Source organism: Podarcis gaigeae (genome assembly GCF_964106915.1).
Source record: "Podarcis gaigeae genome assembly, chromosome: 12".
Lineage (NCBI taxonomy): Eukaryota > Metazoa > Chordata > Lepidosauria > Squamata > Lacertidae > Podarcis > Podarcis gaigeae.
In genome coordinates, this window is record NC_139688.1 from 5,033,627 (window position 1) to 5,059,962 (window position 26,336).

Sequence of the window (26,336 nt, forward strand, 5' to 3'; positions counted from 1 at the left end):
ACCTTTGAAGGTGATCCGGAAACTACAACTAATCCAGAATGCGGCAGCTAGACTGGTGACTGGGAGCGGCCGCCAAGACCACATAACACCGGTCCTGAAAGACCTACATCGGCTCCCATTAAGTTTCCAAGCGCTATTCAAAGTTTTGGTGCTGACCTTTAAATCCGTAAACTACCTTGGCCCAGAATACCTGAAGGAGCGTCTCCACCCCCATTGTTCTGCCCGGACACTGGGGTCCAGCTCCGAGGGCCTTCTGCCGGTTCCCTCCCTGCGAGAAGCGAGGTTGCAGAGAACCAGGCAGAGGGCCTTCTCGGTGGTGGCACCCGCTGTGTGGAACGCCCTTCCGTCTGATGTAAAGGAAATAAACACCATCTGACTTTTAGAAAACAGAACACATGCTTTCTTCCAAAGGCACCCAGAAAAGGTAGAATTTCTGGATTCAGTGCAGGGCAGTTAACCCTGCCTCGGCTCCACTGGTGACACTCTGCCCACCTCAAATGCCAGGCCTTACCTGCGCTTGATCTCGTCCGGCTGGCGCACCAACTCGCAAGCCGAGCCCAGCTTGGTGAGGACCGAGAAGACCTGCCCGCGCTCTTTCCAGGCCGCGTCGTCCCAGCCCTCCACCCCTCGCCAGGTGACCGAGAAGACGATGTTGGTGAGCAGGTTGCACAGTTCTTCCTCGGGCGTCTGCTGCGGAGGAAGGAAGCAACAGGTGATTGTTGCGTTCGCAAAGTAAAGGAAGGATTGAACTCTGATTAATAAGAATACACACAGAGGCTTGAACCAGCAAGACTCTGAGAAGGGTGCGTACAATCGTGTCTCTCTGTGCCTCTTCCGATGTGCAGCCCTTGGCCCAGGCCGTTTTATTCATTTTACAGAGTGTTCGTTAGAACCAATCAGATTTCATCTGAGCATTTCCACAAACCCACGTGGGGACAAATTAAACTACTAAAACTAATTAAGTACAAATATTTCTGGGGTAAACAAAGAACAGAACTACAAAGAAGAGCATCTGGCAACCCTGGAGGTGAGAAATATACACGATAAGAAGGATGGCCAGAAAGACAGGATCACTATCACCTTCATGTGAGATCTGTTTCCTGGCTCCAAGATTAACATTTTAAGATTAATGTATAGAAAGCTACTTCAAAGAAGCTTGCCCACTATCTTTTTGGCACAGGATGCCTGCCTGGCAAAGCAACTGGGCTGTGTACGTGACAAGAGAAATGGGCAGTAGAAGAAATGCCAGAGATGCAGAGGTGTAGATTGATCAAGAATCATATCAAAATAGTTTAAACCAAGTCAACGCAATGCTTTCATTGCTGACACAGATGGCTTACTCTATATCTGTTATATATATTTTTTAAAGTAATATTTATTAAAGTTTTGAAAGATTACAAAAAGAGGAAAAAAAACAGAAAAATAAAAACAATTAAAAAACAAATCGAACCTTCCCATAGCTTATCTTTCATTTGCTTGTTTCCTTGACCTCCTCACACCTCCCTTTTTTGTATTCTAGTTCAATTAGCTATTTCAGCAAATCCTTCCCATCTTTGTTTTTGTCCTATAATTTATCTTAATATAATGTAACTTTACACTCTCTCCTTTCACCAATTAACAATCTATTTTTACTTAATCCTTTATAACATTTCTGCTAAAACCACATAACTTCATTCCAACATCCTTCTAACATTCCTTAATTTTACAATGTTTCTGTAAATAAACTTTAAATTTCTTCCAATCTTCTTCCACCGACTCTTCTCCCTGGTCTCGGATTCTGCCAGTCATTTCCGCCATACTCTATATCTGTTATAATTCCTCATAGCTATCCCACCTGATCACTGATCACATCTCTGGATATTTGCACTCCTACAGTGATCTCACCCCAAAAGGAATCGTGCAGGCTTGGGAAAGGTTCAGAAAAGAGAAGCCAATGGGATCAAGGAGGTGGAGAGACTCCCCGGGGGAGGAAAAGCTGCCGTGTTTGAGACTTCTCGGTTTATTTTTATTTTTTTATTGGGGGGAGGAGTTATTTTGTCACACTACTGATGAGTCTTTGCTGCTCACCTTTGCGCAATGAAAAGAACGCAAAGATTCAAAGTAAAGCATTTCTAGCGCCAGAGAAATAATATATTCTTGCAAGAGAAGGATGAATCTCATTTGACTCACTTTGTATTACAAATAAGCCGTGTGTTTTTTATTATGCTAGAAACAGATCGTTTGGTATTTTGACTTCTAAAGCGACACTAACATTTGTCTGACGGTGGTCCTACCCAAATTTCGATTCCTGGGATTCAGAGACTCCCAGAAACAGAATTATACTTTCTGATTTTTCTAATGCTAGCTTAGTTTTAGAGAATTGTAGTTAGGATCAGACATCCAAGACACATACGATATGTGTAAGTATGTTTAGGGAAGCTTTTAATGTTTCATAGACTATTGTACTTAAATATTCTGTTGGAAGCCGCCCAGAGGGGCTGGGGAAACTCAGCCAGATGGGCGGGGTATAAATAATAAATTATTATTATTATTATTATTATTATTATTATTATTATTACTAAGAAAAAGAGTTGCACCACCCTGATTAATACACAAGTTTTGAAAAGAGCATTTTCTACATATTAAAATAGCTTTCAGCCTGTATGCCATTCATCAGTTTAAAAAGCGGTACAGGCAGAGAGTTAAACAACAGAATTTTCATGCTTGAGTATTTGTAGAAACAGATTTTCCTTCCTTCTGTGCTTCATTAGCTACTGAAGAATTACAATAAAGCCAATACAACATAAACATTGAAGTAGCTTAATAATAATAATAATAATAATAATAATAATAATAATAATAATTTATTTGTACCCCGCTCATCTGGCTGGGTTTCCCAAAAATACACTAAAATACCACACATTAAAAACTTCCCTAAACAGGGCTGCCTTAAGATGTCTTCTAAATGTCAGGTAGTTGTTTATCTCTTTGACATCTGATGGGAGGGTGTTCCACAGGGCGGGTGGCACTACCAAGAAGGCCCTCTGCCTGGTTCCCTGTAGCTTTGCTTCTCGCAATGAGGGAACCGCCAGAAGGCCCTCGGCGCTGGACCTCAGTGTCCGGGGTGAACGATGGGGGTGGAGACGCTCCTTCAGGTCTACTGGACCGAGGCCGCTTAAGACTGCCTAGAAAGAATACCACTATATTCCACTCTGGGCGCGTGAAGCAAATTTGAAGGAAGGGTGGGTTAATTCCAAAACTGCTAATTCCTTGCAGGTATTTGTGTGACAGAGATTTCGCTTTTTAAAAAACAATAATATATTTTTTATTAGGAACTTCAACGTAACAATTTATCAAAAATACATCATCCTCATTCCCCCATTTCCCCCTCTCCCCTCCCCTAAAAAGAAGAACCCACTCTCTCAGCCCAGCACATAACAATGTCCTAGAAAGAGAGCATGCTTAGGTATGTTGGATGGTCTCTTTAAATGTGAAGGTTCATTATTGTTCCACAAGATGTGTATGTCTTTAAGGGCCAGAGCAAATAATGAGACCCGGTTTTACAGCTGTGAAACAGTATAGCAGGGGCTGCTAAGTTGTGTTAATTAAGCTGTGTCAGCAATTGGGTATAGTATATAAAGAGTAGCACCTAGCTCTCTCAGTACCCTGCTGGATGGGTCAAGCCTGTTGATATGTTTAGTGTAAAAGGAGTTTTTGTTATTAAAACCTTGTTAAAGTTACCGTATTTTTTTGCTCTATAAGACTCACTTTTCCCCTCCTAAAAAGTAAGGGGAAATGTGTGTGCGTCTTAGGGAGCGAATGCAGGCTGCGCAGCTATCCCAGAAGCCAGAACAGCAAGAGGGATCGCTGCTTTCATTGCACAGCGATCCCTCTTGCTGTTCTGGCTTCTGAGATTCAGAATATTTTTTTTCTTGTTTTCCTCCTCCAAAAACTAGGTGCGTCTTGTGGTCTGGTGTGTCTTATAGAGCGAAAAATACGGTATTTTTGAGTTTCTTGTAATGCGTGGTCTCCCCAGCAAGCTTTCTGCAGCGCAACTAAACTGCAAATAGCCAACCAAGTGGAGATTTCGGAGTTTGCACACCTGTCTCAACACCTCACACAGGAAGATGGAGAGGAAAGAGGCTCACCTGAGGGTTGCTGGTGTTGGAGATGCTGTCACTGGGCAAGGTATCCTGGTAGCTGGTGTCGTCCAGTACGTTAGAAAGGCTGGAACTCTTCCTTACCCGTGTCCCCGGGAAGGGCTTAAAGTTCTCCAGCGGCGATGGGGTCCCCGGCAGGCTGATGGGCGTCTGGTCTCCGCTCTCGGCTGTGGCGGCCGAGCTGGTGCTGCCCAAATCCAGGCCGAGGTCGAATGGAGACATGGAGAAGGGAGACAGCGGGTGGTAGACCCTGTCGGCCGGGAGCGTGTCCCCCGTTTGGGGGGCCTCCGTGGCCCCGGGAGCGTCGATGGTGTTGGAAGAGGAGGAGCGGCTGGCCAGGTCGGAGGAGTCGAACGACTTGAAGCCGTACGTCGGGAAAGCCTTGCCCCTCTGGCTGCTGGTGGGCGAGACCGAGTGGTCCGAAAAGCCTTCCGACAGCTCCGGGTCCGAGGCCTCGTAGCCCAGCGGGAGGAAGACGTCCAGATCCTGGAGGTCGGAGGCCGAAGGGGGCGCGGAGCCGGAGGGCTCCTTCCCGGCCTCTGCGCCCGGCTGGTCCAAGGCCTTCGGGAGGTCCAGGCTGCCTCGGCCGTTGGCCGAGCCCGACAGGCTGTGCTGGCGCGACTCGTAGGACTCCTTGACGTAGAGCTTGGTGAGGGTGTCCTGCCAGCCGGCCAGTTTGGCTAGCTGCCTGACCGTCTGCTTGGCCGGGTCTTGCGGCTTGTAGATCAGGCGGAAGAGCTGGAAGAGAAAAAGGGGAGCCGTTGGTACCCAGGCAAGCGAGGGGGCAGCTGTTGCGAATGGTGAGCTTGACCAAAGATGGCACAACTTGGTGGATGTAAGTAAGTGTTGCTGAGTGTGTGTGTGTGTGTGTGTGTGTGTGTGTGTGTGAGAGAGAGAGAGAGAGAGAGGGAGGGAGGGAGAGGCAGGGCCAGTCCACCCATGAGATGACCGCCTCGGGTGGTAGGATTCACAAGGGACAGCAGATTTGGCCTCAAATGAATGCTATCTGCCCAAAATACAGTCATACCTCTTGTTACATTTACTTCAGGTTAAATCTTTTCAGGTTGCGTCCCGTGGCGACCCGGAAGTACCTATTGGCCTTAAGGTGCAGCCAGGTACTCTTTTGACTGTATGAACTGCTCATTTATTATAGCCTGTAGATATTTGTATATATAAAGGTAAAGGGACCCCTGACCATTAGGTCCAGTCGTGGGCGATTCTGGGGTTGTAGCACTCATCTCGCTTTACTGGCCGAGGGAGCCGGCGTACAGCTTCCGGGTCATGTGGCCAGCATGACTAAGCCACTTCTGGTGAACCAGAGCAGCGCATAGAAACACCGTTTACCTTCCCGCTGGAGCAGTACCTATTTATCTACTTGCACTTTGACGTGCTTTCGAACTGCTAGGTTGGCAGGAGCAGGGACCAAGCAACGGGAGCTCACCCCGTCGCAGGGATTCGAACTGCTGACCTTCTGATAGGCAAGTCCTAGGCTCTGTGGTTTAACCCACAGCACCACCCACGTCCCTCATTTGTATACAGCGGTGCCCCGCAAGACGAATGCCTCGCAAGACGAAAAACCCACAAGACGAAAGGGTTTTCCGTTTTTTGAGGCACTTCGCAAGACGAATTTCCCTATGGGCTTGCTTCGCAAGAAGAAAGCCCATAGGGAAATCTCCGGGGACCTCTTTTAAATGCTGGCGGTGGGGAGCAAAGCCTTCCCCCCCCTCCGGCCTTCAGAAGAGGTCCAGGAAGGCCGGCGGGGGCCGAAAGGCTTTGCTCCCCACCGCCAGCATTTTAAAAGCAGTCCGGGATAGCAGGGAAGCGCTTCCCGCTATCCTGGACGGCTTTTGAAGGCAGGCGGGGGGAGCAAAGACTTTTGCTCCCCCGTCGGCCTTCAAAAGAGGTCCAGGACCTCTTCTGAAGGCGGGCGGGGGGCAAAAGTCCTTGCTCCCCCCTGCCAGCCTTCCTGGGAGAGCGGAGAAACGCAGCGTGTTTCTCCGCTGTCCCGGACAGCTTTTGAAGGCAGGCAGAGGGGAGCAAAGACTTTTGCCCCCCCGCCAGCCTTCAGAAGAGGTCCTGGACAAAGGTCTTTGTCCCCCCTGCCTGCCTTCCCGGGGGCTTTTAAGAGCGGACGGCTTTTGAAGGCAGGCGGAGGGGAGCAAAGACTTTCGCCCCCCGCCAGCCTTCAGAAGAGGTCCAGGACCTCTTCTGAAGGCTGGCGGGGGGCAAAAGTCTTTGTCCCCCCTGCCTGCCTTCCCGGGGGCTGTTAAATCGCCCCGGGACAGCGGAGAAGTCCTCCGCTGTCCCGGGGCGATTTTTAAATGCTGGCGGGCAGCAGCGAAGCCATCGCTGCCGCCCGCCAGCATTTTAAAATGCTGTCCCGGGGTTTTTTAAAATGCTGGGGGTGGGAAGAAAAGCCCTTGTCCCCCCCCCTCACCCTTCAGAAGAGGTCGGGGGACAGACTGTCCCGGACCTGGTCTGAAGGCGGTTTCCATAGGAACGCATTAATTGATTTTTAATGCATTCCTATGGGAAACCGTGCTTCGCAAGACGAAAAACTCGCAAGACGAAAAAACTTGCGGAACAAATTAATTTCGTCTTGCGAGGCACCACTGTATATAGCTCACAATAAATATACTGCGCTGAAGAACCTGGAATTCTGAGCATTTCTGCTAAAGCGCCGCGAAGAACTCGCGACAGAGGTTGCCCCCCAAAACGTCCCAGAGCCAGTCCTGGTGTGCGCAGGGGGTTGTGCATTGAGATTTCTGCCTGGCGTGAATGTGTCCGTGAAGGAGTTTGGCGATAGCGTTACAGCTGCGCTTTTCGCAATCCTAATTTAAAGAGCATCAGACGGATTCGCGGAAGAGAGGGCTATCGATTTCTACTAACCACAATGGCTGTGCTCTGCCTAGTTGCAAGCAGCAATGCCTCTGAACGCAGGTGTCGTCCCCCCCGGTGCACACTTATGCACTAATGCGCGGTGCCGGGAAATAGATAAACAATTCAATTCAAACCTGGAAATGGCGGGAGAGAGCTGGGTGTCCCCTTGGAGTCTCTGCCAACTCTATAAGTTGGCATCTCCCACTGGCAGTTCTTTGCCTAAGACCCTGCACAGCGGCTGCCAGTCAGAGCAGATTCCACTGGCTCCAAAGGCCCAATGGCCTGACTCTGTGCAAGGCTCCTTTGCATGCTTTTTCGTGTGCACTGGGCTGTTTCGCCCTGCCCGGATGAAGCATCTCGGGAGCTGGTAAGATCCTGGCTCCACCCCTCACCTCTCTGCAGATGTCCAGCCTGACTGTCAGTTCTGCCCGGTGCGAGAGGTAAATCACGGCCAACAAATCCTTGTAGTTCGGGGTGTCTGGGGAGAAAGCAAGGCGGCAGAACACAGTCTTGGTTGGAGCAAAAGGAAACAGCAAGGTGCTCAACGGTTCCTCCCCCCTCATTTTATCCTCACAACAATCCTGCGAGGTACCGTATTTTTTGTTCTATAGGACGCACCTAGTTTGGGGGGGAGGAAACAAGGGAAAAAAAAATCTGAATCCCAGATGCCAGAACAGCAAGAGGGATCTGGCTTCTGGGATAGCCGCTGGGATAGCTGGGATAGCTTTGCGCAAAGCCTCCGCAGGGCACGGGGAGTCTGTGCCCTGCGGAGGCTTCGCGGGGCCATCCAAAAGCCAGAATAGCTAGAGGGAGTGCTGCGCAGCACTCCATCTCGCTGTTCTGGCTTCTGCGACAGCCTGAGATGCCTCCGCAGGGCAGCGGGGTGAAGGCACCCCGCTGCCCTGCGGAGGCTTTGCGCAGCTAACCCCGAAGCCTTTGGAGCGCAGCGTGAGTTCCTGCTGCGCCCCAAAGGCAAATAGCCACGACCCATCTGGCTCTCCAGGCTTCAGGGAAAGCAACGCGTAGCCTCCGGAGCGCAGAGGGAGCGCTCCCTCTGTGATTCGGAGGCTTCGCGTTGCTTTCGCTGAAGCCAAGGAGCCTGCATTCACTCCATAGGACACACACACACATTACCCCTTAATTTTTGGAGGGGGAAAAGCTTCGTGGCCAAGTGGGGATTCGAACCCTGGTCTCTCCCGGGTCCTAGTCTGATACTGTCTCAACAGTTCCCAAAGTAGGATTGCCCCCTTGGGGGGATGGACACTGGGATTATTTAGGGCCGTGGCTCTCAAAAGATGTATTTCTTCCACGAGAGGTACGAAGGGCGGCAACATGAGAACAGGGCCTTTTCTATGGTGGCTCCCTGCTTGTGGGCTGCTCTCCCCAGGGAGGCCTGCCTGGCGCCTTCATTGCATATCTTTAGCTGTCAGGTCCTGAGCTCTTTAAGGCTTTATAGATCAAAACCAGCACAGTTGGAAACTAATTGGCAGCCAGTGCAGTCAGAGACCAGGATCGGTGCAACATCCTTAAATGGTGAGCAACCTGGCCGCCGAATTTTGCACCAGGTGAAGTTTCTGAACTGCCTTCCTTGGGGCCTTAAAGGTAAGGGGACCCCTGACCATTAGGTCCAGTCGTGGCCGACTCTGGGGTTGCGGCGCTCATCTCGCTTTATTGGCCAAGGGAGCCGGCGTACAGCTCGGGCCATGTGGCTAGCATGACTAAGCCGCTTCTGGCCAACCAGAGCAGTGCATGGAAACGCCGTTCACCTTCCTGCCAGAGTGGTACCTATTTATCTACTTGCACTTTGATGTGCTTTCGAACTGCTAGGTTGGCAGGAGCTGGGACCAAGCAACGGGAGCTCACCCCGTTGCAGGGATTCGAACTAGCAAGTCCTAGGCTCTGTGGTTTAACCCACAGCGCCACCCGCAACCCTCCTTGGGCCTTACCTGGCCCAATCACTTGCTCCCAGAGGTACCGGATCAGCATGGAAACCGGAATGTCGTTCAGGTATGAGATGAAGCCCAGGAAGCCGACGTCCCTCAGCTTCAGACGCTGCTTGCTCCGTTCGTTCATCTTCTCGTACTTCAGCATTTTGTACAGGATCTGTGTGGAACAAGGACGAGGAAGCTAGCATCCCGTGAGAATGGGAACCCACCCACACCATAACTGTGGGATGTATCATTATGGAAGCAGTCAAATACAACATTTCCTGTTTTCCTAGAGTGGACACACAGGGGAATGTTGCTCCAGACAGAGAGGACTTCCTGTCTTACCTGCTCTGGAGCCTCCTTGCTAGTGGCGTAGCGTGGGTTGTCAGCACCCGGGGCAAGGCAAGTAATTTGCGCCCCCTAACCCGTGGACTTTAGTAGGGGCAGAGAGGTGCGAGTGCCAGCGCCCCCCCCCCCCGATGTTGCGCCCGGTGTGGCCGGCCCCCCCTGCACCCCCCACGCTATGCCACTGCTCCTTGCCCTGTGTGCGGCCAGGTAGATGGGCTGGACCCTAGCTGACCCAATAAAAGGGCTAGCCACGCAGCCACCTTCCTCTTTTCTACCCCCATCGTTCTGCCTGGACACTGAGGTCCAGCTCGGAGGGCCTTCTGGTGGTTCCCTCCCTGCGAGAAGCGAGGCTACAGGGAACCAGGCAGAGGGCCTTCTCGGTAGTGGCGCCCGCCCTGTGGAACGCCCTCCCATCAGATGTCAAAGAGATAAACAACTACCTGACATTCAGAAGACATCTGAAGGCAGCCCTGTTTAGGGAAGCTTTTAATGTTTAATAGGTTATTGTATTTTAGTGTTTTGTTGGAAGCTGCCCAGAGTTGCTGGGGAAACCCAGCCAGATGGGCGGGGTATAAAAATATATTATTATTATTGCCTTTCCCCATTTTTCCTTTCTGACTCTTCCCTGGGCTCTTAGCAGCAGCATGTGGCTCATCCTTACAAGACTACATAGCTCAGACTACTTTTTCTCTACAACTGAACTACAGCCTGCCTTTTGGACACTACTGTGAACTGAATGCAAGTACAGTGGAACCTCTACTTTCGGACATAATCAGTTTCGGAGGTCCATCCGTCCGTAAGTCGATCTGGGTCGCTGGCAGAAGCGCCGTTGTGCGCAAGCGCATTCGGCAGCAGCACGCTTCTGCGCATGCGCATAGCAGAAGCAGATTCTGCGTGTGCGTGAATCGCGGCAAACCTGTTACAGTGGTGCCTCGGGTTAAGAACTTAATTCGTTCTGGAGGTCCGTTTTTAACCTGAAACTGTTCTTAACCTGAAGTACCACTTTAGCTAATGGGGCCTCCTGCTGCCACTGCCATGTGATTTCTGTTCTCATCCTGAAGCAAAGTTCTTAACCCGAGATAATATTTCTGGGTTAGTGGAGTCTGTAACCTGAAGCGTCTGTAACCCGAGGTACCACTGTATTTACTTCCGGGTTTCCGCGATTGCAACTTGGATCGGGCCCAAATAGAGGCGGTCGTAAGTAGTAGAAGAAGAAGAGTTTGGATTTTATATCCCGCTTTATCACTACCCGAAGGAGTCTCAAAGCGGCTAACATTCTCCTTTCCCTTCCTCCCCACAACACACACTCTGTGAGGTGAGTGGGGCTGAGAGACTTCAGAGAAGTGTGACTGGCCCAAGGTCACCCAGCAGCTGCATGTGGAGGAGCAGGGAATCGAACCCGGTTCCCCAGATTACGAGTCTACCGCTCTTAACCACTACACCACACTGGCTCTACTGTAAACTATATCATTACTTTTAAAAGAAGACTGTCATGACATTCTGGTTTTTAAGAGGGAGCTTTTTAAGGGGAATTTACCAGGAACAATCCATTCTGGACAATCCGGAGACTGGATCGCTCTACTTATACGATTCTAACAAATCCATCAACTTGCTTCTAGCAATGCGCAAGGGAATGTGCTCGGATACTGGCTCACAGTGAGGAAGAATAATATTTAATCAATATATCCTCTCCTACTATCCTCAACTTTCCCACAATTAGATACCCCTTACAAACATATTTAAAAGGGTACAGGTTACCAATCAGCCCAAGGCCTGGCTTTAATAATAATAATAATAATAATAATAATAATAATAATAATAATAATTTATTTATACCCCACCCTTCCCGGCTCAGAAAACAGGGCTCAGGGCGGCTAACAACAAATTTAAAACACTTAATTGATGCTACAAAAAAACAGCATAAAATACAGTATAAAACGTGAATGACAATAAAATCAAAAATCAATTTAGGGGGGAAATCCATCCAATAAGCATTAAATAATAATAATAATAATAATAATAATAATAATAATAATAATAATAATTAGCTGCCCACCTGACTGTTTTCGCCTGGTGCCTAGAGGTATATAACGAAGGCAATAGGGAAACTCTGTCGCTATTTCATAGTGAAATTGCACGGGGAAGAGATTCGGGTCTACAGAAATGGCTGCTCCCCTTGCCCTCAGGGTTTGTGCACCTCACGCACAAACCCCACCAGACAGCCTCCCGCTGCGAACTAGGCCTTGGAATCTTTGCCCATGACAGTGCGCGGGGTTGGGCCCATCTGGTCCTGAAACCCCAACCCCATGAGCTCTCTCACCTTGAAGATCCTCTCACGCACTTCGTCCGAGAACTTGCGCTGGACGAGCAGCGAGAAAAAGATCTCCACGTTCCCCGGTTCAAAGAGGAACGTGTAAATTTGCTCCTGGGATGGAGAGCTTTTCAGAAGGCTGTGGATCACCTCCAGCACTCCGCAGACCTGCAGGACAAAGCAGAAGAATGGTAGGAGGCTTGCAACATACAGAAAGATGTCGGCAAGAAGGCAGCGTTGCTGCACGAAATCACAAGAACTTGAGGAAAGCAATGTGGGTGTTAGAGCTGCCCTCTGTTGTCTGAGTCTCTAGATATATCAATGTAGGTAAAAGGTAAAAAGGTGAAAGGACCCCTGGACGGTTAAGTCCAATCAAAGGCGACTATGGGGTTGCGGCGCTCATCTCGCTTTCAGGCCAAGGGAGTCAGTGTTTGTCCGCAGACAGCTTTCCGGGTCATGTGGCCAGCAAGACTAAACCGCTTCTGGTGCAACGGGACACCGCGATGGAAACCAGAGCACATGGAAATGCCGTTTACCTTCCCGCCGCAGTGGTACCTATTTATCTACTTGCACTGGCGTGCTTTCAAACTGCTAGGTTGGCAGGAGCTGGGACAGAGCAACGGGAGCTCACCCCATCATGGGGTTTTGAACCGCCGACCTTCCGATCGGCAAGCCCAAGAGGCTTGGTGGTTTAGACCAGTGATACATCCATGTCCATTGTGTTAATACAGCAGTTCACCAAGTCAGCCGTTCCCAGATGGTATAGGGTTGTGGGAATTGCAACCCAGAATCACCCAGAGGGCCGCAGACTCTAAAATCTTGTCTTAAGGATGGATAGAACAAAGGAAGCCCCCCACCCAACACATGGAAGAGAAAGAGTGGCCGACATGGCAGATCCAGAAATGTGGCCCCCAGTTACGAGACAAAGGGAACTAAAATTTGTGTAATCGCAGGAAGTTTCAGCCACATCGTCCTATAATCTTCTGTCCTTTAGTACACACTATTGAAGGCACAGCTGGACAGGGATCCAGGAAATCTGGAGGCCTGAAATCTTCTATTCTAGGGGTTCCCAAATTTCCCCCCCACCCCAGTTGCTGAGGGTCTTGGCGGACCACTTAAATGATTTACCCCCCTGCCTGCTGCAGCAGTCGTAAACTGCTGTGCTAGATGCTGCACGGTTTTAAATCGCATTGTTATTGCTTCCTCATTTTCATATATATTGGACCACAATTTGAAATTGTAGAATTGTAGGGTTGGGACCCTGAGGATCATCTAGTCTAACCCCCTGCCATGCAGCTGTCCCATACAGGGATCAAACCCGCAACTGTGGCGTTATCACCGCCATGCTCTAACTAGCTGGGCTATCCAGGCTCCTGTTCCACAGGACTCAAAATTGAAAAACAATACAGTGGTGCCCCGCAAGACGAACGCCTCGCAAGACGGAAAACCCGCTAGACAAAAGAGTTTTCCGTTTTGGAGGCGCTTCGCAAAACGAATTTCCCTATGGGCTTGCTTCGCAAGACGAAATGTCTTGCGAGTTCCTGGGGGTTCCCCCCCTTTTCCCCCTTTTCCTAAGCTGCTAAGCTGCTTATCAGCTGATCCGCTAAAAGCCGCTAAACCGCTAATCCGCTAAGCTGTCAATGGGCTTGCTTCGCAAGACGAAAAAACCGCTATACGAAGAGCCTCACGGAACGGATTAATTTCGTCTTGCGAGGCACCACTGTATAGAACATAAAAGAAGCAATCGAAATGCAATTGAGAATCATGAAATACAATATAGGAAATAAAAGAAGCAACCAAAAGCCGATTAAAAACAAAAGGTACGTGCCATCTCCCCTCTTCGAAGTTTCACATACACACCACAGACCACCTGGATGAACCTTGTGGACCATTGGTGGTTTGTAGATCGCAGCGTGAGAAACCCTATCCTATTCCAATAGTCTAGCCTGGGGAGGTTCCCTTTCCTTAACAGGTTTTGCTGGCTTTCCCTGCCCCCCTCCCATACCTGGTGCTCATCATTCACAGCAGCAAGGTAGTTCACGGTGCTCTGCATCTCCTCGGTGGAGAAGTTCCTGCAGAAGAACTCCTTGATCAGGCTGAAGAGGGACGTCTGCACCGTCTTGATGTCATCAGTTGCGATGGGCTTCTCCTTGTAAGTCCTGGGGGGGGGGAGCAAGGGAGGGTCACCTAGAGGGGCTTGCTTTGCTGGGTCAAGACAGGAGGTCCACACGGTCCAGGAAAATTCAAAACAATAGGCATCAATGCAGAAAAATATTGGAGAAGAGCAAGGGGAGACTCTGCAGACACTTGAAGGTTGTGTAGGGATGTATGGAAGTGAGAGCTGGACCATAAAGAAGGCTGATCGCCAAAGAATGGATGCTTTTGAATTCTGGTGCTGGAGGAGACTCTTGAGAGTCCCATGGACTACAAGAAGATCAAACCTCTCCATTCTGAAGGAAATCAGCCCTGAGTGCTCACTGGAAGGACAGATCCTGAAGCTGAGGCTCCAATACTTTGGCCACCTCATGAGAAGAGAAGACTCCCTGGAAAAGACCCTGATGTTGGGAAAGATGGAGGGCACAAGGAGAAGGGGACCACAGAGGACGAGATGGTTGGACAGTGTTCTGGAAGCTATCAGCATGAGTTTGACCAAACTGCGGGAGGCAGTGGAAGACAGGAGTGCCTGGCGTGATCTGGTCCAGGGGGTCATGAAGAGTCGGACACGACTAAACAACAACAAAGCTATTTCCACTGAGTTACCCAACATGGCCAACTTTCTCCAACATCTTATTGCATTCCACCAAGTTTTCTGCAATATAAGAGGGCGACAAGAGCAGGTCAACACTAAATCACACCAAGTGAGTGAAGTTAACTCCTGCATACATATTCTTTATGTACACAATGACAGCAGCAAGGATGCTCCCCAAACAGTATTTCCTTCCTCTGTCCTCACAATATGAGAAGAAGATCCAAACTCACCCGTAATATGTCCTAATGGAGTCTAGGATGTACTGCACGCCATATTTCCTACGGATTCTCTGCTTGTGGTCCTTGATGACGTTCGACAGGTACTGGATGTGACCTATGAAGCACGGAGGTGGAAAGTGACAATTAAGTCCAGTCAAAGGCAACTCTGGGGTTGTGGCGCTCATCTCGCTTTCAGGCCAAGGGAGCCGGTGTTTGTCCACAGACAGCTTTCCAGGTCATGTGGCCAGCAGGACTAAACTGCTTCTGGCACAACGGGACACCGTGATGGAAACCAGAGTGCACAGAAACGCCATTTACCTTCCCGCTGGAGTGGTACCTATTTATCTACTTGCACTGGTGTGCTTTCGAACTGCTAGGTTGGCAGGAGCTGGGACAAAGCAACGGGAGCTCACTCTGTTGCGGGGATTCGAACCGCCGACCTTCTGATCGGCAAGCGCAAGAGGCTCAGTGGTTTAGACCACAGTATCATCTGCGTCCCTGGAAAATGAGGGAGGAGAGCCCGGCACAGGTGAGAAACAGGCTACCTAATCTCAGATCAAAGTTGGCAGGTTTTCTGGCGCCATGTGTGCGCAACACCTGCCCAAAGGTTTCCTGGCATTACAGGTGTCGAGCCACATGGAGGCCACTTTCAATCTCGCCACAAGAACATCGGAAGCTGCCTATGCCAAGTCAGATCACTGGTCCAACTAACTCAGGCTTGTCTACACTGAACGGCAGCTGAGATTCTCTGGGGCTGCAGGCAGGGACTCTACCTTGCAGCTCTACCTGGGAATGTCAGGGATTGAACCGGGGACCTCCCGCATGCCAAAGCAGATAGAATAATAGAATTGTAGAGTTGCTGACTTTTAAAGCCCTAAATGGCCTCAGTCCAGTATACCTGAAGGAGCGTCTCCACCCCCATCGTTCTGCCTGGACGCTGAGGTCCAGTGCCTAGGGCCTTCTGGCGGTTCCCTCGCTACGAGAAGCCAAGTTACAGGGAACCAGGCAGAGGGCCTTCTCGGTGGTGGCGCCCACCCTGTGGAACGCCCTCCCACCAGATGTCAAAGAGAACAACAACTACCAGACTTTTAGAAGACGCCTGAAGGCAGCCCTGTTTAGGGAAGCTTTTAATGTTTAACAGACTATTGTATTTTAATATTTTGTTGAAAGCTGCCCAGAGTGGCTGGGGAAACCCAGCCAGATGGGTATACAGTCATACCTCGAGTTGAATGTGCTTCGGGTTGAGCACGTTCGAGTTGAGCTCCGCGGCAACCCGGAAGTAACGGAGCGTGTTACTTCCGGGTTTCGCCGCTCGCGCATGCGCAGACACTCACAATGCAATTACGCGCATGCGTGGTAGCGGCGAAACGCAACCCACGCAGATGCGCAATCACATCTTGCGTTCCGTTCGGGATGCGAATGGGGCTCCGGAACGGATCCCGTTCGCATCCCAAGGTACCACTGTAAATAATAAATTATTATTATTATTATTATTATTATTATTATTATTATTAATAATAATCTTGATGCCATCCTATACTACAGTGAAGAGAACCAGTGCCCTATAGGAAGGTGCTGTATACCAAGCCAGAACAATGGTGCATCAAGCTCAAAATTTTCTACGCGGGCTGGTAGTGGTTCACCAGAATTTAACGGCAAGGGTCTCCCCCAGGCGTTTCCAGGCACTGAACCAGGCACCTTCTGAACGAGAATCAAGCGCTCTACCACTGAACTGCAGCCTGTCGTAACACAACCACACAAACACCCTTCTACTGGGTTGGGGTGACAACACCCTGAACCAGCAGGAGCACTCGAGTGCGGACGCACAGCTTCAACCACGCCACCTGTCCGTCCCTGGGGCTGCAAGGGCTGGTCTAAGCTCACCCAATCGGACGGCAAAGTCGCTGTTGCTCCAGATCCGGAAGTCAAAGAGCAGGAACTGGTACAAGAGGTGCAGCAGAAAGTTGTGTCCTTCCGCGGCCACTTGCTCCATGAGGATTTGAGAAGCCATCAGAACATTCATGTCCATCGTCTGGCTGGAGACCTGCAATGCAGAAAAGATAAATCATGGCTGCCTGGTCAAAGAGAGGTGCAGCCAGGACCCACTTCGTTCTTCACTTAGCCCTCCCCCTTTGTTCTTCCATTCCACCCTGCGAACCCAACAATATAGAAGTCTAAGCTGGACGCTCCAAACTTAGACTGTGTGGTTTATAAGCAAGCCATCTTTGTCTTTCTATACAAATAATTTAGATACATTGACCACTTGGGAACCTAAATTACACTGCCTGTGTTTTCTCGCTGCTGTACTGAGAAGCACATAAACCTGACCTTCAAAGAGTTTGTAAGTAAACCACTTTTAACTCACCAAATGTGTGGTCTCTTTCCATGCAAAAGGAAGTGGGGAACTTTGGAAGCAGGTGAGAAGGGGAGATTTGAAGGTCTAGCAGCCTATATTGAGACGCTACGCTTTGTTGAACCTTTTGCGATATTAAATCTCTGCTGGGATTCTCTCACCAAAGAGTACTTGCCCCAAACCTGGACCCTGGCATCTAGGGAATTCTCCCTTTTATTACAGCTCGTATTTCCCCCTTTAACCAAAATGCAAAATGCCAACACATTTCACCTGGAAAAGTCAGATACCCTGATCAATCTGACCAAGCCTGGCACCAGCATGGAATCGCTTACCTTCTGAAGAAGCGCTCCGATGATGGCTGGCCCCTGGCATTGGACCAGACTCTCCTGGTTGACTGGGTGACAGTGGATGAAATTCTTAATCAGCAGCAGGAATGCAGCTACCCCGTTCCTTTCCAGTCTACCTTCTGTGGGTGGAGGGGGAAAGAAAACTGTTTTGAAGGAAAGGATCTTTGACCCATGGGAGAGGGAGGGCTGGCAGGAGCTAACAGTTTCAGGTTAAGAACGGACCTCCGGAACGAATAAAGTTCTTAACCCGAGGCACCACTGTAGTTGGTCCAAAGAGCCATGGACTCAAAGAGGTTGAAAACCTCTGCCACAAAGCTTTAATATTCATTAAAAGCAATAATTTAAAATGAGCCTTTATAGAGCAGTGTGGGGAAGTGACCAGTGATGTTCAACAGAGGCTGACAATAAACAAACAAACAAACAGGTTGACACAAAATTCAGCCTGGATACCTCGATAACCAGAAGATTTCCCCAGCGGGATGACCATGCCCTGGGCGTTGCAAGAAGAGGTCAACTCTGGGCCCACCAAGTCGTGGGTTTCCTGGTGGTCTTCTGACTCTTTCCTCTGAGACGCCACCTGGTCCAAGAGGGGGAGCAGCACGCCCATTCCACCGACGCAATTCACCACGTCCTGAAAGAACCATAAAGCCCTGTGAGACCATCGGAGGGCTCTCCCCCAGGCTGGCTGGTTTCCAAACCAAGATGTGGTCTCCCAAGCCCTGCTAGTGCAGCGATTTGACTTCACCCCAGAAGGTGGACTCCAATGTCTCATGAGACAGAAAGGTGCCAGGAAGGATGAAACGGTGAAATCAGCTATGATAAAATGGGCACAAGATGTTGGACACAACATTATGCTGGCTGACTGGGAACAGTTATGGACCACAGGTATGAAGTTTACGGCATGTAATGCCTTAAGAGAGAATATAATGAAAATGATATACAGGTGGTACATGACACCAGTCAAGCTCGCAAAAATATATCATTTGCCCGATAATAAATGTTGGAAATGTAAAGAGACTGAAGGTACATTCTTTCACCTTTGGTGGACGTGCCCAAGGATTAAGGCTTTCTGGGAGATGATCTATAATGAAATGAAAAAGGTATTTAAATATACCTTTCCGAAGAAACCAGAGGCCTTTCTCCTGGGCATGGTCGGCCAATTGGTGTCAAAGAAGGATATTACCTTTTTTATGTATGCTACAGCAGCAGCAAGAATACTCATCGCAAAGTATTGGAAGACACAAGATCTACCCACCCGGGAAGAATGGCAGATGAAGGTGATGGACTATATGGAACTGGCGGAAATGACTGGCAGAATCCGAGACCAGGGAGAAGAATCGGTAGAAGAAAGTTGGAAGAAATTTAAAGACTATCTACAGAAACATTGTAAAATTAAGGAATGTTAGAAGGATGCTGGAATGAAGTTATGTGGTTTTAGCAGTAATGTTATAAAGGAGTATGTAAAAATGGGTTGTCAACAGGTGAGAATGTAAAGTTACAATATATTAAGACAAATGATTAAGATAAAAACAAAGATGGAAAGGATTTGCTGAATTAATACAAAAAAGGGAGGTGTGAGGAGGTCAAGGAAACAAGTAAATGAAAGATAAGTTATGGAAAAATTGATTTGTTTTTAATTGTTTTTATTTTTCAGTTTTTTGTAATTTTTTGTTTTATTATTATTATTTTCTTACTTTTGTAATTTTTTGAAATTTTAATAAATATTTTTTTAAAAAACAACAACAGAAAGGTGCCAAGAACCAGTTTTCCTGGGGGTGGGTTATGAAGCTGGTCTTCATTGCTTGAAGGACAGGGGCCAGCATCTAACTGATTAGGTGAGAGATAAATATAAATAAATAATACATAAACTTCAATGATCTCTGATCCTTGGCCGTACTTGTAGGTGTTGATGGAAGCTGGAGTGTATCAAGTTCTACAGGGCCATGGGGTCCTCATTCTTGCTTTACATAAGAGCCCAAGAAGAACCTCGCTGGGCTCACCTAACCCAGTGGCAACCAGGTGCCCATTGGAAGCCCACAAGCAGCTCCTGGGCATAGCAATGCTCTGTCGCCAGCTGAGGTTTCCAGGCATACTGCCTCCAACACTGGTAGCAGAAGGTAGTTATCATGGCTAGTCGTCCTCGATGGTTTTTATCAATGGTGCCTCTACAATGGCTTGGCCATATCCACAGAATGGAAGATGGCACGATCCCCAAGGATGTGCTCTATGCGGAGCTGGCTGTTAGAATTCCTGCTCCATGATTGCAGTCATGGGATTGTTGTCTATTACATGACGGTGTGTGTTTTGACTCCACAGAGTGGGAAATGACGGAGACAGGATGTTTGTGTTCCTGTGTTCCGTGAAGTGGGACTATTGTCCTTTGTTCTTTTTCTCTTTGCCGTCTGATGCTAGAGAGAGAGGGAGCCATGTTGCAGTGCTCCGTGTGTGTTTGTATGTAAATAAAGTAGATTAGCCAAAATGCTGAGTTGCTGAGGTCTGTTACGCAAACTGAGAAGACTCTGCGGATCCCTAAGTGTGCCGGTGTCTGTTGGCATCGGTCGCTGTGGTGTTCGGGCTGAAGAAAGCTTTTGAAGATCCTGAACGATCGACCAGGAGTCAGGGAGCATGCCAGTCAGGCATGTGTCTCTACCAGGGTCCTACTCGAGTGTAGGACGAGCTCCTCACACCTGCTTCAGGCACCAGGCCTGTGGGCGGACCAACTCTGCACTACAAATATGTCTGCAAATGTGACACGAAAGCTGGAAACATCAACCTCACATCAACCTCACCCTGTGGGAATCCCTTGCAGACGACTGCAGTGCCTGGAGACAAGCAGACAGGTCATGCATTTATAGCAGTAACCAGAGGAGGAATGACTGCTGGGAGGAGAGCAGAGAGAAGAAGTGCCGTGGTGTATCTGCAGCAGCACAACCTGGCTCTGCCCTGGCTGCAACGAAACATGTCTCTCCCATATCAGTCTCTACAGCCACAGCAGGCGCTGCAAGTTTGACCCTCACCCCCAAAGGAGCATCCTGTCAGTTTGCATTTCTCAGTACAGAGAGTATTGGTATGATGTGCAGAGATATTTCCTATTCTACTTAATTCAATAGGTTCTGAAAGCTTCTCTGCGTGAAATAAACTTAATGATGTTTGGGAGCAATGCTCACCCTACCTATCGGTAAAGTCTAATAAGGCTACAGTAGGATTTCTTTAAAAAGCAATGGGCTCTGCAGTGACAGGAAGCAACGCACAATGAATGCATATGCAGCAATTGCAATGGGACTACTCTGAGGGAAACAAGCAACTGGTGCAAACCAATGCACTCCGGTCTTCTCTGCAAATTAAGCTCCCTGAAAATTCTGCCCCCCAGGGCCCACCTTTCTGACCGTGCCCATAGACCTAGAACGGAGTCAAAAGGTGACCCGCCCAAGGGCTGCTGCGTCACGACGCCCGTACCTTGACATCCCAGTTCACCACTTTGTGTCCAGTCAGCCTCCCGTCAAAGAAGTGGTTCGGGGAAAGGTCCAGGCAGATGTTGTTCTTGCAGGCCTAGAAAGTCACACAAGAGGAAGGGGAAGTGGAAATTTAAGTATAAAGCTCTCGGTTTGGGGAACTCACAGGCTTGGTGAAAGAGGACACGTCCAAGCATGTGAAATAATAATAATAATAATAATAATAATAATAATAATAATAATATATGATTTATACTCTGCCCAGCTGGCTGGGTTTCCCCAGCCACTCTGGGCAGCTTCCAGCAAAATATTAAAATAAAACAACTCATCAAATATTAAAAGCTTCCCTAAACAGGGCTGCCTTCAGATGTCTTCTAAAAGTCAGATAGTTGTTTATTTCCTTGACATCTGATGGGAGGGTGTTCCACAGGGTGGGCGCCACCACCGAGAAGGCCCTCTGCCTGGTTCCCTGTAACCCCACTTCTCACAGGGAGTGAACCGCCAGAAGGCCCTCGGAGCAGGACCTCAGTGTCCAGGCTGAATGATGAGGGTGGAGATGCTATTTCAGGTATACTGGACCAAGGCCGTTTATGGCTTTCAAGGTCAGCACCAACACTTTGAATTGTGCCTGGAAACATCCTGGGCGCCAATGTTGGTGTTTCAGGACCAGTGTTATACGGTCTCAGTGGCTGCTCCCACTCACCAGTCTAGCTGCCGCATTCTGGATTAGTTGTAGTTTCCGGGACACCTTCAAAGGTAGCCCCATGTAAAGCGCATGGCAGTAGTCCAAGCAGGAGATAACCAGAGCATGCACCACTCTGGCGAGACAGTCTGCTGGCAGGAAGGGTCTCATCCAGCGTACCAGATGGAGCTGGTAGACAGCTGCCCTGGACACAGAACTGACCTGCGCCTCCATGGACAGCTGTGAGTCCAAAATGACTCCCAGGCTGCGCACCTTGGGACTTGTCGCTTCTTAGAGAGGGCTGAGGGATGCTCCTGCCTTGATGCTCACCTGTGGTGTGTAATACAGCAGCAATTTGCTGCCGAGCTCCAGGAAATCCCCTTCCGGCTTAAAGGGCGACGTCACATTTGGTCCCGAGGAGTAGAGCGCCTTCACTTGAGCAGGCTGGAGGACTTCGTAGAAGATGGAGACGGAGCCCAGGTGACCCTCTAGGGAGGTGGGAACCCCCCACTCCGTGTCCTGGCTGCCGGCCACCGTGACCGAAACCACGCCTTCCCGGGGGGGCTGCGGGGGGATGGGCGTCCAGGCGTGGGGGGCCAGGGAGGCCGGGAAAGATTGGGAGCGGTTGAGGGAGGGGTGGGATGGGAAGCCCAGGTCCGGCGAGTGGGACGGGGAGGGGTGGACGGCGGAGGTGGTGGTGGTCCGGTGGCCGGCTGAGCCGATGCAGCAGGAGGTGAAGGACTAGGAGAAAAGATTTGCAAAAAATAAAATAAATAGGTGTATTTGCACGTGGAGCATCATTTTTGCTCCAGCCTCGTTGCAAACGCGGTGGCCAGCTACCCAGACTTTTTGCCTATGCCCACTCTACAGCCGGGCAAGGTTGTTTTCTTTGAGCCGGGCCAGGGTCTCTAACCAAAGCACGGGGAGTTTGAGGCTGGCGCAGCGAAGTTGTGGGGTCTGCAAGGCTAGAAAAAGCGCCCCCCGCAAACTCCCCACACATCTGCTGGGGGGCTGAGGGGAGCGTTTGCAGGGTTACATCAGCTCCCCCCCCCCCCCGGGTGGATAAAAATCAATGATTTTAAAAAATAAATTGGATTTAAATCTGATTTTTTAAAAATAAAAAACGAATGTTTGGCTGTGCTTAGACTAACCTTGTGAAGAATACAGAGAACACACAGATTAGATGGACTACGAAAGAATTTAAGGAAAGGAAGTGACTGAAGAACAGATGTAAAGGTGAATTAGATAACCAAGAGACACGGGGTGAATGCGGTGGAAGTCTTTCATAATATTTTAACTAGGATTTATATATTGTAATGTTTGAAGTATGAATTTGGAATTATTGATTATGAAAAGTATTTTTTCTCTTTATTCTTTTCTTTCTTTTGTTTTTCGTCTTCTTTTCTAGTCTGCATTCTGAAAAATTGTGTAGATAAATGTTTTTATGTACGGTTATGTACTGTTTCTATTTCTTTTCAATTTTTTTGTAACATTTATAAAATAAATAAAAATAAAATAAAATGCTTTTGGAGGAGAAATGTCATGCTCTTCCACAGGTTTCTGTAAGATTATTTGGGGCAGTTTTTTCTAACGAGAAGGTATTATCACGGATGCTTGTTTTTGCAGTACTCAAAAGGGTGAATTTGTGTCTGGATAAGTAACATGCCTTTTATTCACAGGAAAAATGTTATAAAATAAACATAGAGTGTTGAGGAAGAAACCTTAATCCCATTGTTCCGTTGTACACAGAATCAACCCCTTACCTCTTAAATGCCAAGTTCCAAGAGGTTCAATTAATAGATTGTTTGGAGTGGATTAGGTCTGCACAAGTACCGTATTTTTCGCCCTATAGGACGTACTTTTCCCCCTCCAAAAATGAAGGGGAAATGTTTGTGCATCCTATGGGGCGAATGCAGGCTTTCGCTGAAGCCTGGAGAGCGAGAGGGGTTGGGGCACACCGACCCCTCTCGCTCTCCAGGCTTCAGGAAGCTATCCGCAAGCCGTGGGAGCATGGCGTGAAGTTGCACAGCTCTCCCAAGGCTTGTGGAGAGCTGCCTGCATCCCGAAGCCTGGGGAGAGCTGTGCAAAGCCCGAAGCCTGCAGGCAGCTCTCCGCAACTTTGCGCAGCTCTCCCATGGCTTGCGGAGAGCTGCGCGAAGCTCAAAGCCTGGGGCGCGCCGGGCTCCCTAGGCTTGCGGAGAGGTGCCTGTTCTGGGGGCTGGGGAAGCTCGGGCTTCCCCCGTCCCAGCCCCATGCCTGGGGGGGGGGGGAAATAATTTTTTTTCTTTATTTCCCCCCAAAAAAACTAGGTGCGCCCTATGGGGCAAAAAATATGGCAGTCAGGTGTGAAGCAGTAAAAATGAAAGTGCAGCCTTGTGAGCAGAATACTCCACAAGTCTTGGGATCTTTGTGTAATCATTGTGCAGGTTTGTTATTCCAAAAATGAAACCTTTATCTGGTTGTAAATACTACGATTACAGAATGAGTCCTTCTGTAAGAAAATGTAGTCTTACTGGCTAGTGATTTAAATCGATTTAATCAAATCTTACTGGGTAAATCTTGGGATCTTTGTGTAATCATTGTGCAAGTTTGTTATTCCAAAAATGAAACCTTTATCTGGTAGTAAATACTAAGGTTATACCAGCAAGGATGAGTACTTCTGTAGATTATACCAGCAAGGATGAATCCTTCTGTAAGAAAATCAAGTCTTACTGGGTAGTGATTTAAATCGATTTGACTTAAATCAAATCCACCCTGCTTCCCGCTGCCCTCGTGGACTACAATTCCCATTAGTCCCAGCTCAAGCAGCTGTGGTTGCGTTCCCCGCAATTGCAAACGCCCATCAAAACTAGGGAAAATCAACAACACGCTTTGCTGGGCTTACGACAACAGCAGGGAACATCAAACCTGTTCCTTGCAAGCTGGATTAAATGAACCAGACTCGGTGGCGCAACACCGGACCCCAAATACTGGGCCCCCTCCTTTCCCAGCCTTTTTTGGGGGTCCTGAATGGCAGGGACAGCGCCTTACACAGAAGTCAGACCATTGCTTCACCCAACCCAGTGCACCCCACTTTGACTTGCAAGACTTCTCCAGCAGCTCTGGCACGGAGCTTTCCCTCGATCCTGCAACATCTTTCATTTTTACCTGGCCCCACCATCAGCTCAGAAACTTTATTCCCTCGCCAGGAGCCAGGGTGGATTTGATGTAAATCACGATTTAAATCACTAGTCAGTAAGGCTTGATTTAAATCATTTTTTTTTTTACCAGAAAGACTCATTCTTGCTGGTATAATCTTAATATTTACGATGAGACAAAAGTTTCATTTTATGGAATAATAAATTTTCAGAGTAGTTTTTACAGTTATATCAAATATTACAGATTTGGTTTTACTGTTAGAAATACACAGACAGATAGCTATGAAATTATGGTGAGGTTTAATAAGTTTAACTGTTTATATTCGGACACCTTTTCTGCTGTACTTGATTATAATTGTTTCCTTAATAACAATTTAAACAATTTATTTAACTAAAACAATAACATCATAGCATACGTATCCATGTTTGTTAACTGATGTGGTTAAATGTGATTTTTTTAAAGAACAAAACTTAGACTGAGTTTTAGCACACATTAAAAGCTTAAAACAAATCCTTATTTCCTGATGAATAGCCTTTGGACTAGAATGTACCGTAACTTAAATAGAAAACTAACTTTAGAAAGATTTTTCCTCCAAAAGCATTTTATTTTAAAAATCCAATTTAAATAAAAAAAATCCGATTTAAATATTAAAAAAATCCGTTTTTTAAAAATAAAAAAATTCCTTGATTTTTATTCACCCTGCCAGGAGCCACTGCCTGTTTTTTTGCCCCCCTTTCTCCTGGGGTTTGCTTCCTCTACTCTTTCCAAGGACAGTCTTAATATGTTGCTGTTTTTTTTAATGTATTTTTATTAAAGATTTTCTTGATTTACAAAAGTATGCGTAATGTTTCTCTCTTGTATTTTTACCATGTAACATTTTTACAAATTAGTTTCATTTGTTGAGACATTATGAAGAAAAGGGGGAAAGAGATGGGTGAGCGTGGGGTGGGGTGAGGGGGGGATGTTTCTATTTTACTTAATATATGTGGGGTTTTGTGTCAGCGTTGCTTGTGCACGTTCTCTGCTGTTCTCTTGTGTTCCTTTGGTGGTGAGAGAGGTTGGGGTTGGCCTAGGCTGTGGGTGTTCATTTGTGGTTGGCAGTGGTGATCTTTGTTTTCGTGTGTGAGTGGCAGTGGCGTAGCGTGGGTTGTCAGCACCCGGGGCAAGGCAAGTAATTTGCGCCCCTAACCCCTAACCTGCCGCCGCTGCCAGCTTCTTCTTGCTGCTGCCTGGGCTGGGGTATTCACGGTAAGGTAGCCACGGCGGCGGCGGCGGGTCCGTGTCAGGTGATCTGAGGCGAGTTGCCGCTGGCACTGCCGCCCAAACGACGCCGCTTGCCCGGAGGAGGAGGAGGGCAGAGAGGCGAGGAAAATGCAACATGGCCTAGCAGCTGCAGCAGCAGCGGTGGGGCTGTGAGGAGGGGCTGCCTGGCGCGCCCTCCGCGGCCCTGACGTGCGGGGACCGCGGCGAGCGCTGAGAGCCACTGCCTGCCGGACGCCTTCAGCCCGGACGCGCGCACAGCTCGTCGGTTCCGTGAGACATGGGGCTCTGCTACAGCCTGCGCCTGAGGCTCTTCGGCGACTCCGGAGGTGGCGAGCGTGCCCCCCCCAGATGTTGCGCCCGGCACCCCCTGCACCCCCCATGCTACGCCACTGGTGAGTGGGGTGGGTGGGTGTTCTGGATCAGGTTCGCCATATTGATTTGTATGCTGTTGGTGGATTTTTGTCAATGTCTTGTTGGGCTGTGTATGTGATGAAGGGGAGCCACACCAGGGTGAAGGCGTCTTCTTCT

At 48.7% G+C, this 26,336-nt stretch overlaps 1 protein-coding gene across 1 annotated transcript in view; it reads right to left on the bottom strand.

The window, feature by feature from the left end:
* The window catches only part of NBEAL2 (neurobeachin like 2), a 216,620-nt gene that overhangs the window by 46,896 nt on the left and 143,388 nt on the right, over nucleotides 1-26,336 (bottom strand). The window contains exons 18-29 of the mRNA XM_083703871.1: nucleotides 21,738-22,148; nucleotides 20,730-20,822; nucleotides 17,724-17,904; nucleotides 17,259-17,392; nucleotides 16,458-16,617; nucleotides 14,586-14,688; nucleotides 13,612-13,765; nucleotides 11,616-11,774; nucleotides 8,966-9,122; nucleotides 7,412-7,497; nucleotides 4,128-4,877; nucleotides 512-690 (exon numbers count right to left, since the gene is read on the bottom strand). Of these exons, the coding sequence (XP_083559997.1) occupies nucleotides 512-690; nucleotides 4,128-4,877; nucleotides 7,412-7,497; nucleotides 8,966-9,122; nucleotides 11,616-11,774; nucleotides 13,612-13,765; nucleotides 14,586-14,688; nucleotides 16,458-16,617; nucleotides 17,259-17,392; nucleotides 17,724-17,904; nucleotides 20,730-20,822; nucleotides 21,738-22,148 (2,567 nt within the window). The remainder of the gene's footprint in view (nucleotides 1-511; nucleotides 691-4,127; nucleotides 4,878-7,411; nucleotides 7,498-8,965; nucleotides 9,123-11,615; nucleotides 11,775-13,611; nucleotides 13,766-14,585; nucleotides 14,689-16,457; nucleotides 16,618-17,258; nucleotides 17,393-17,723; nucleotides 17,905-20,729; nucleotides 20,823-21,737; nucleotides 22,149-26,336) is intronic.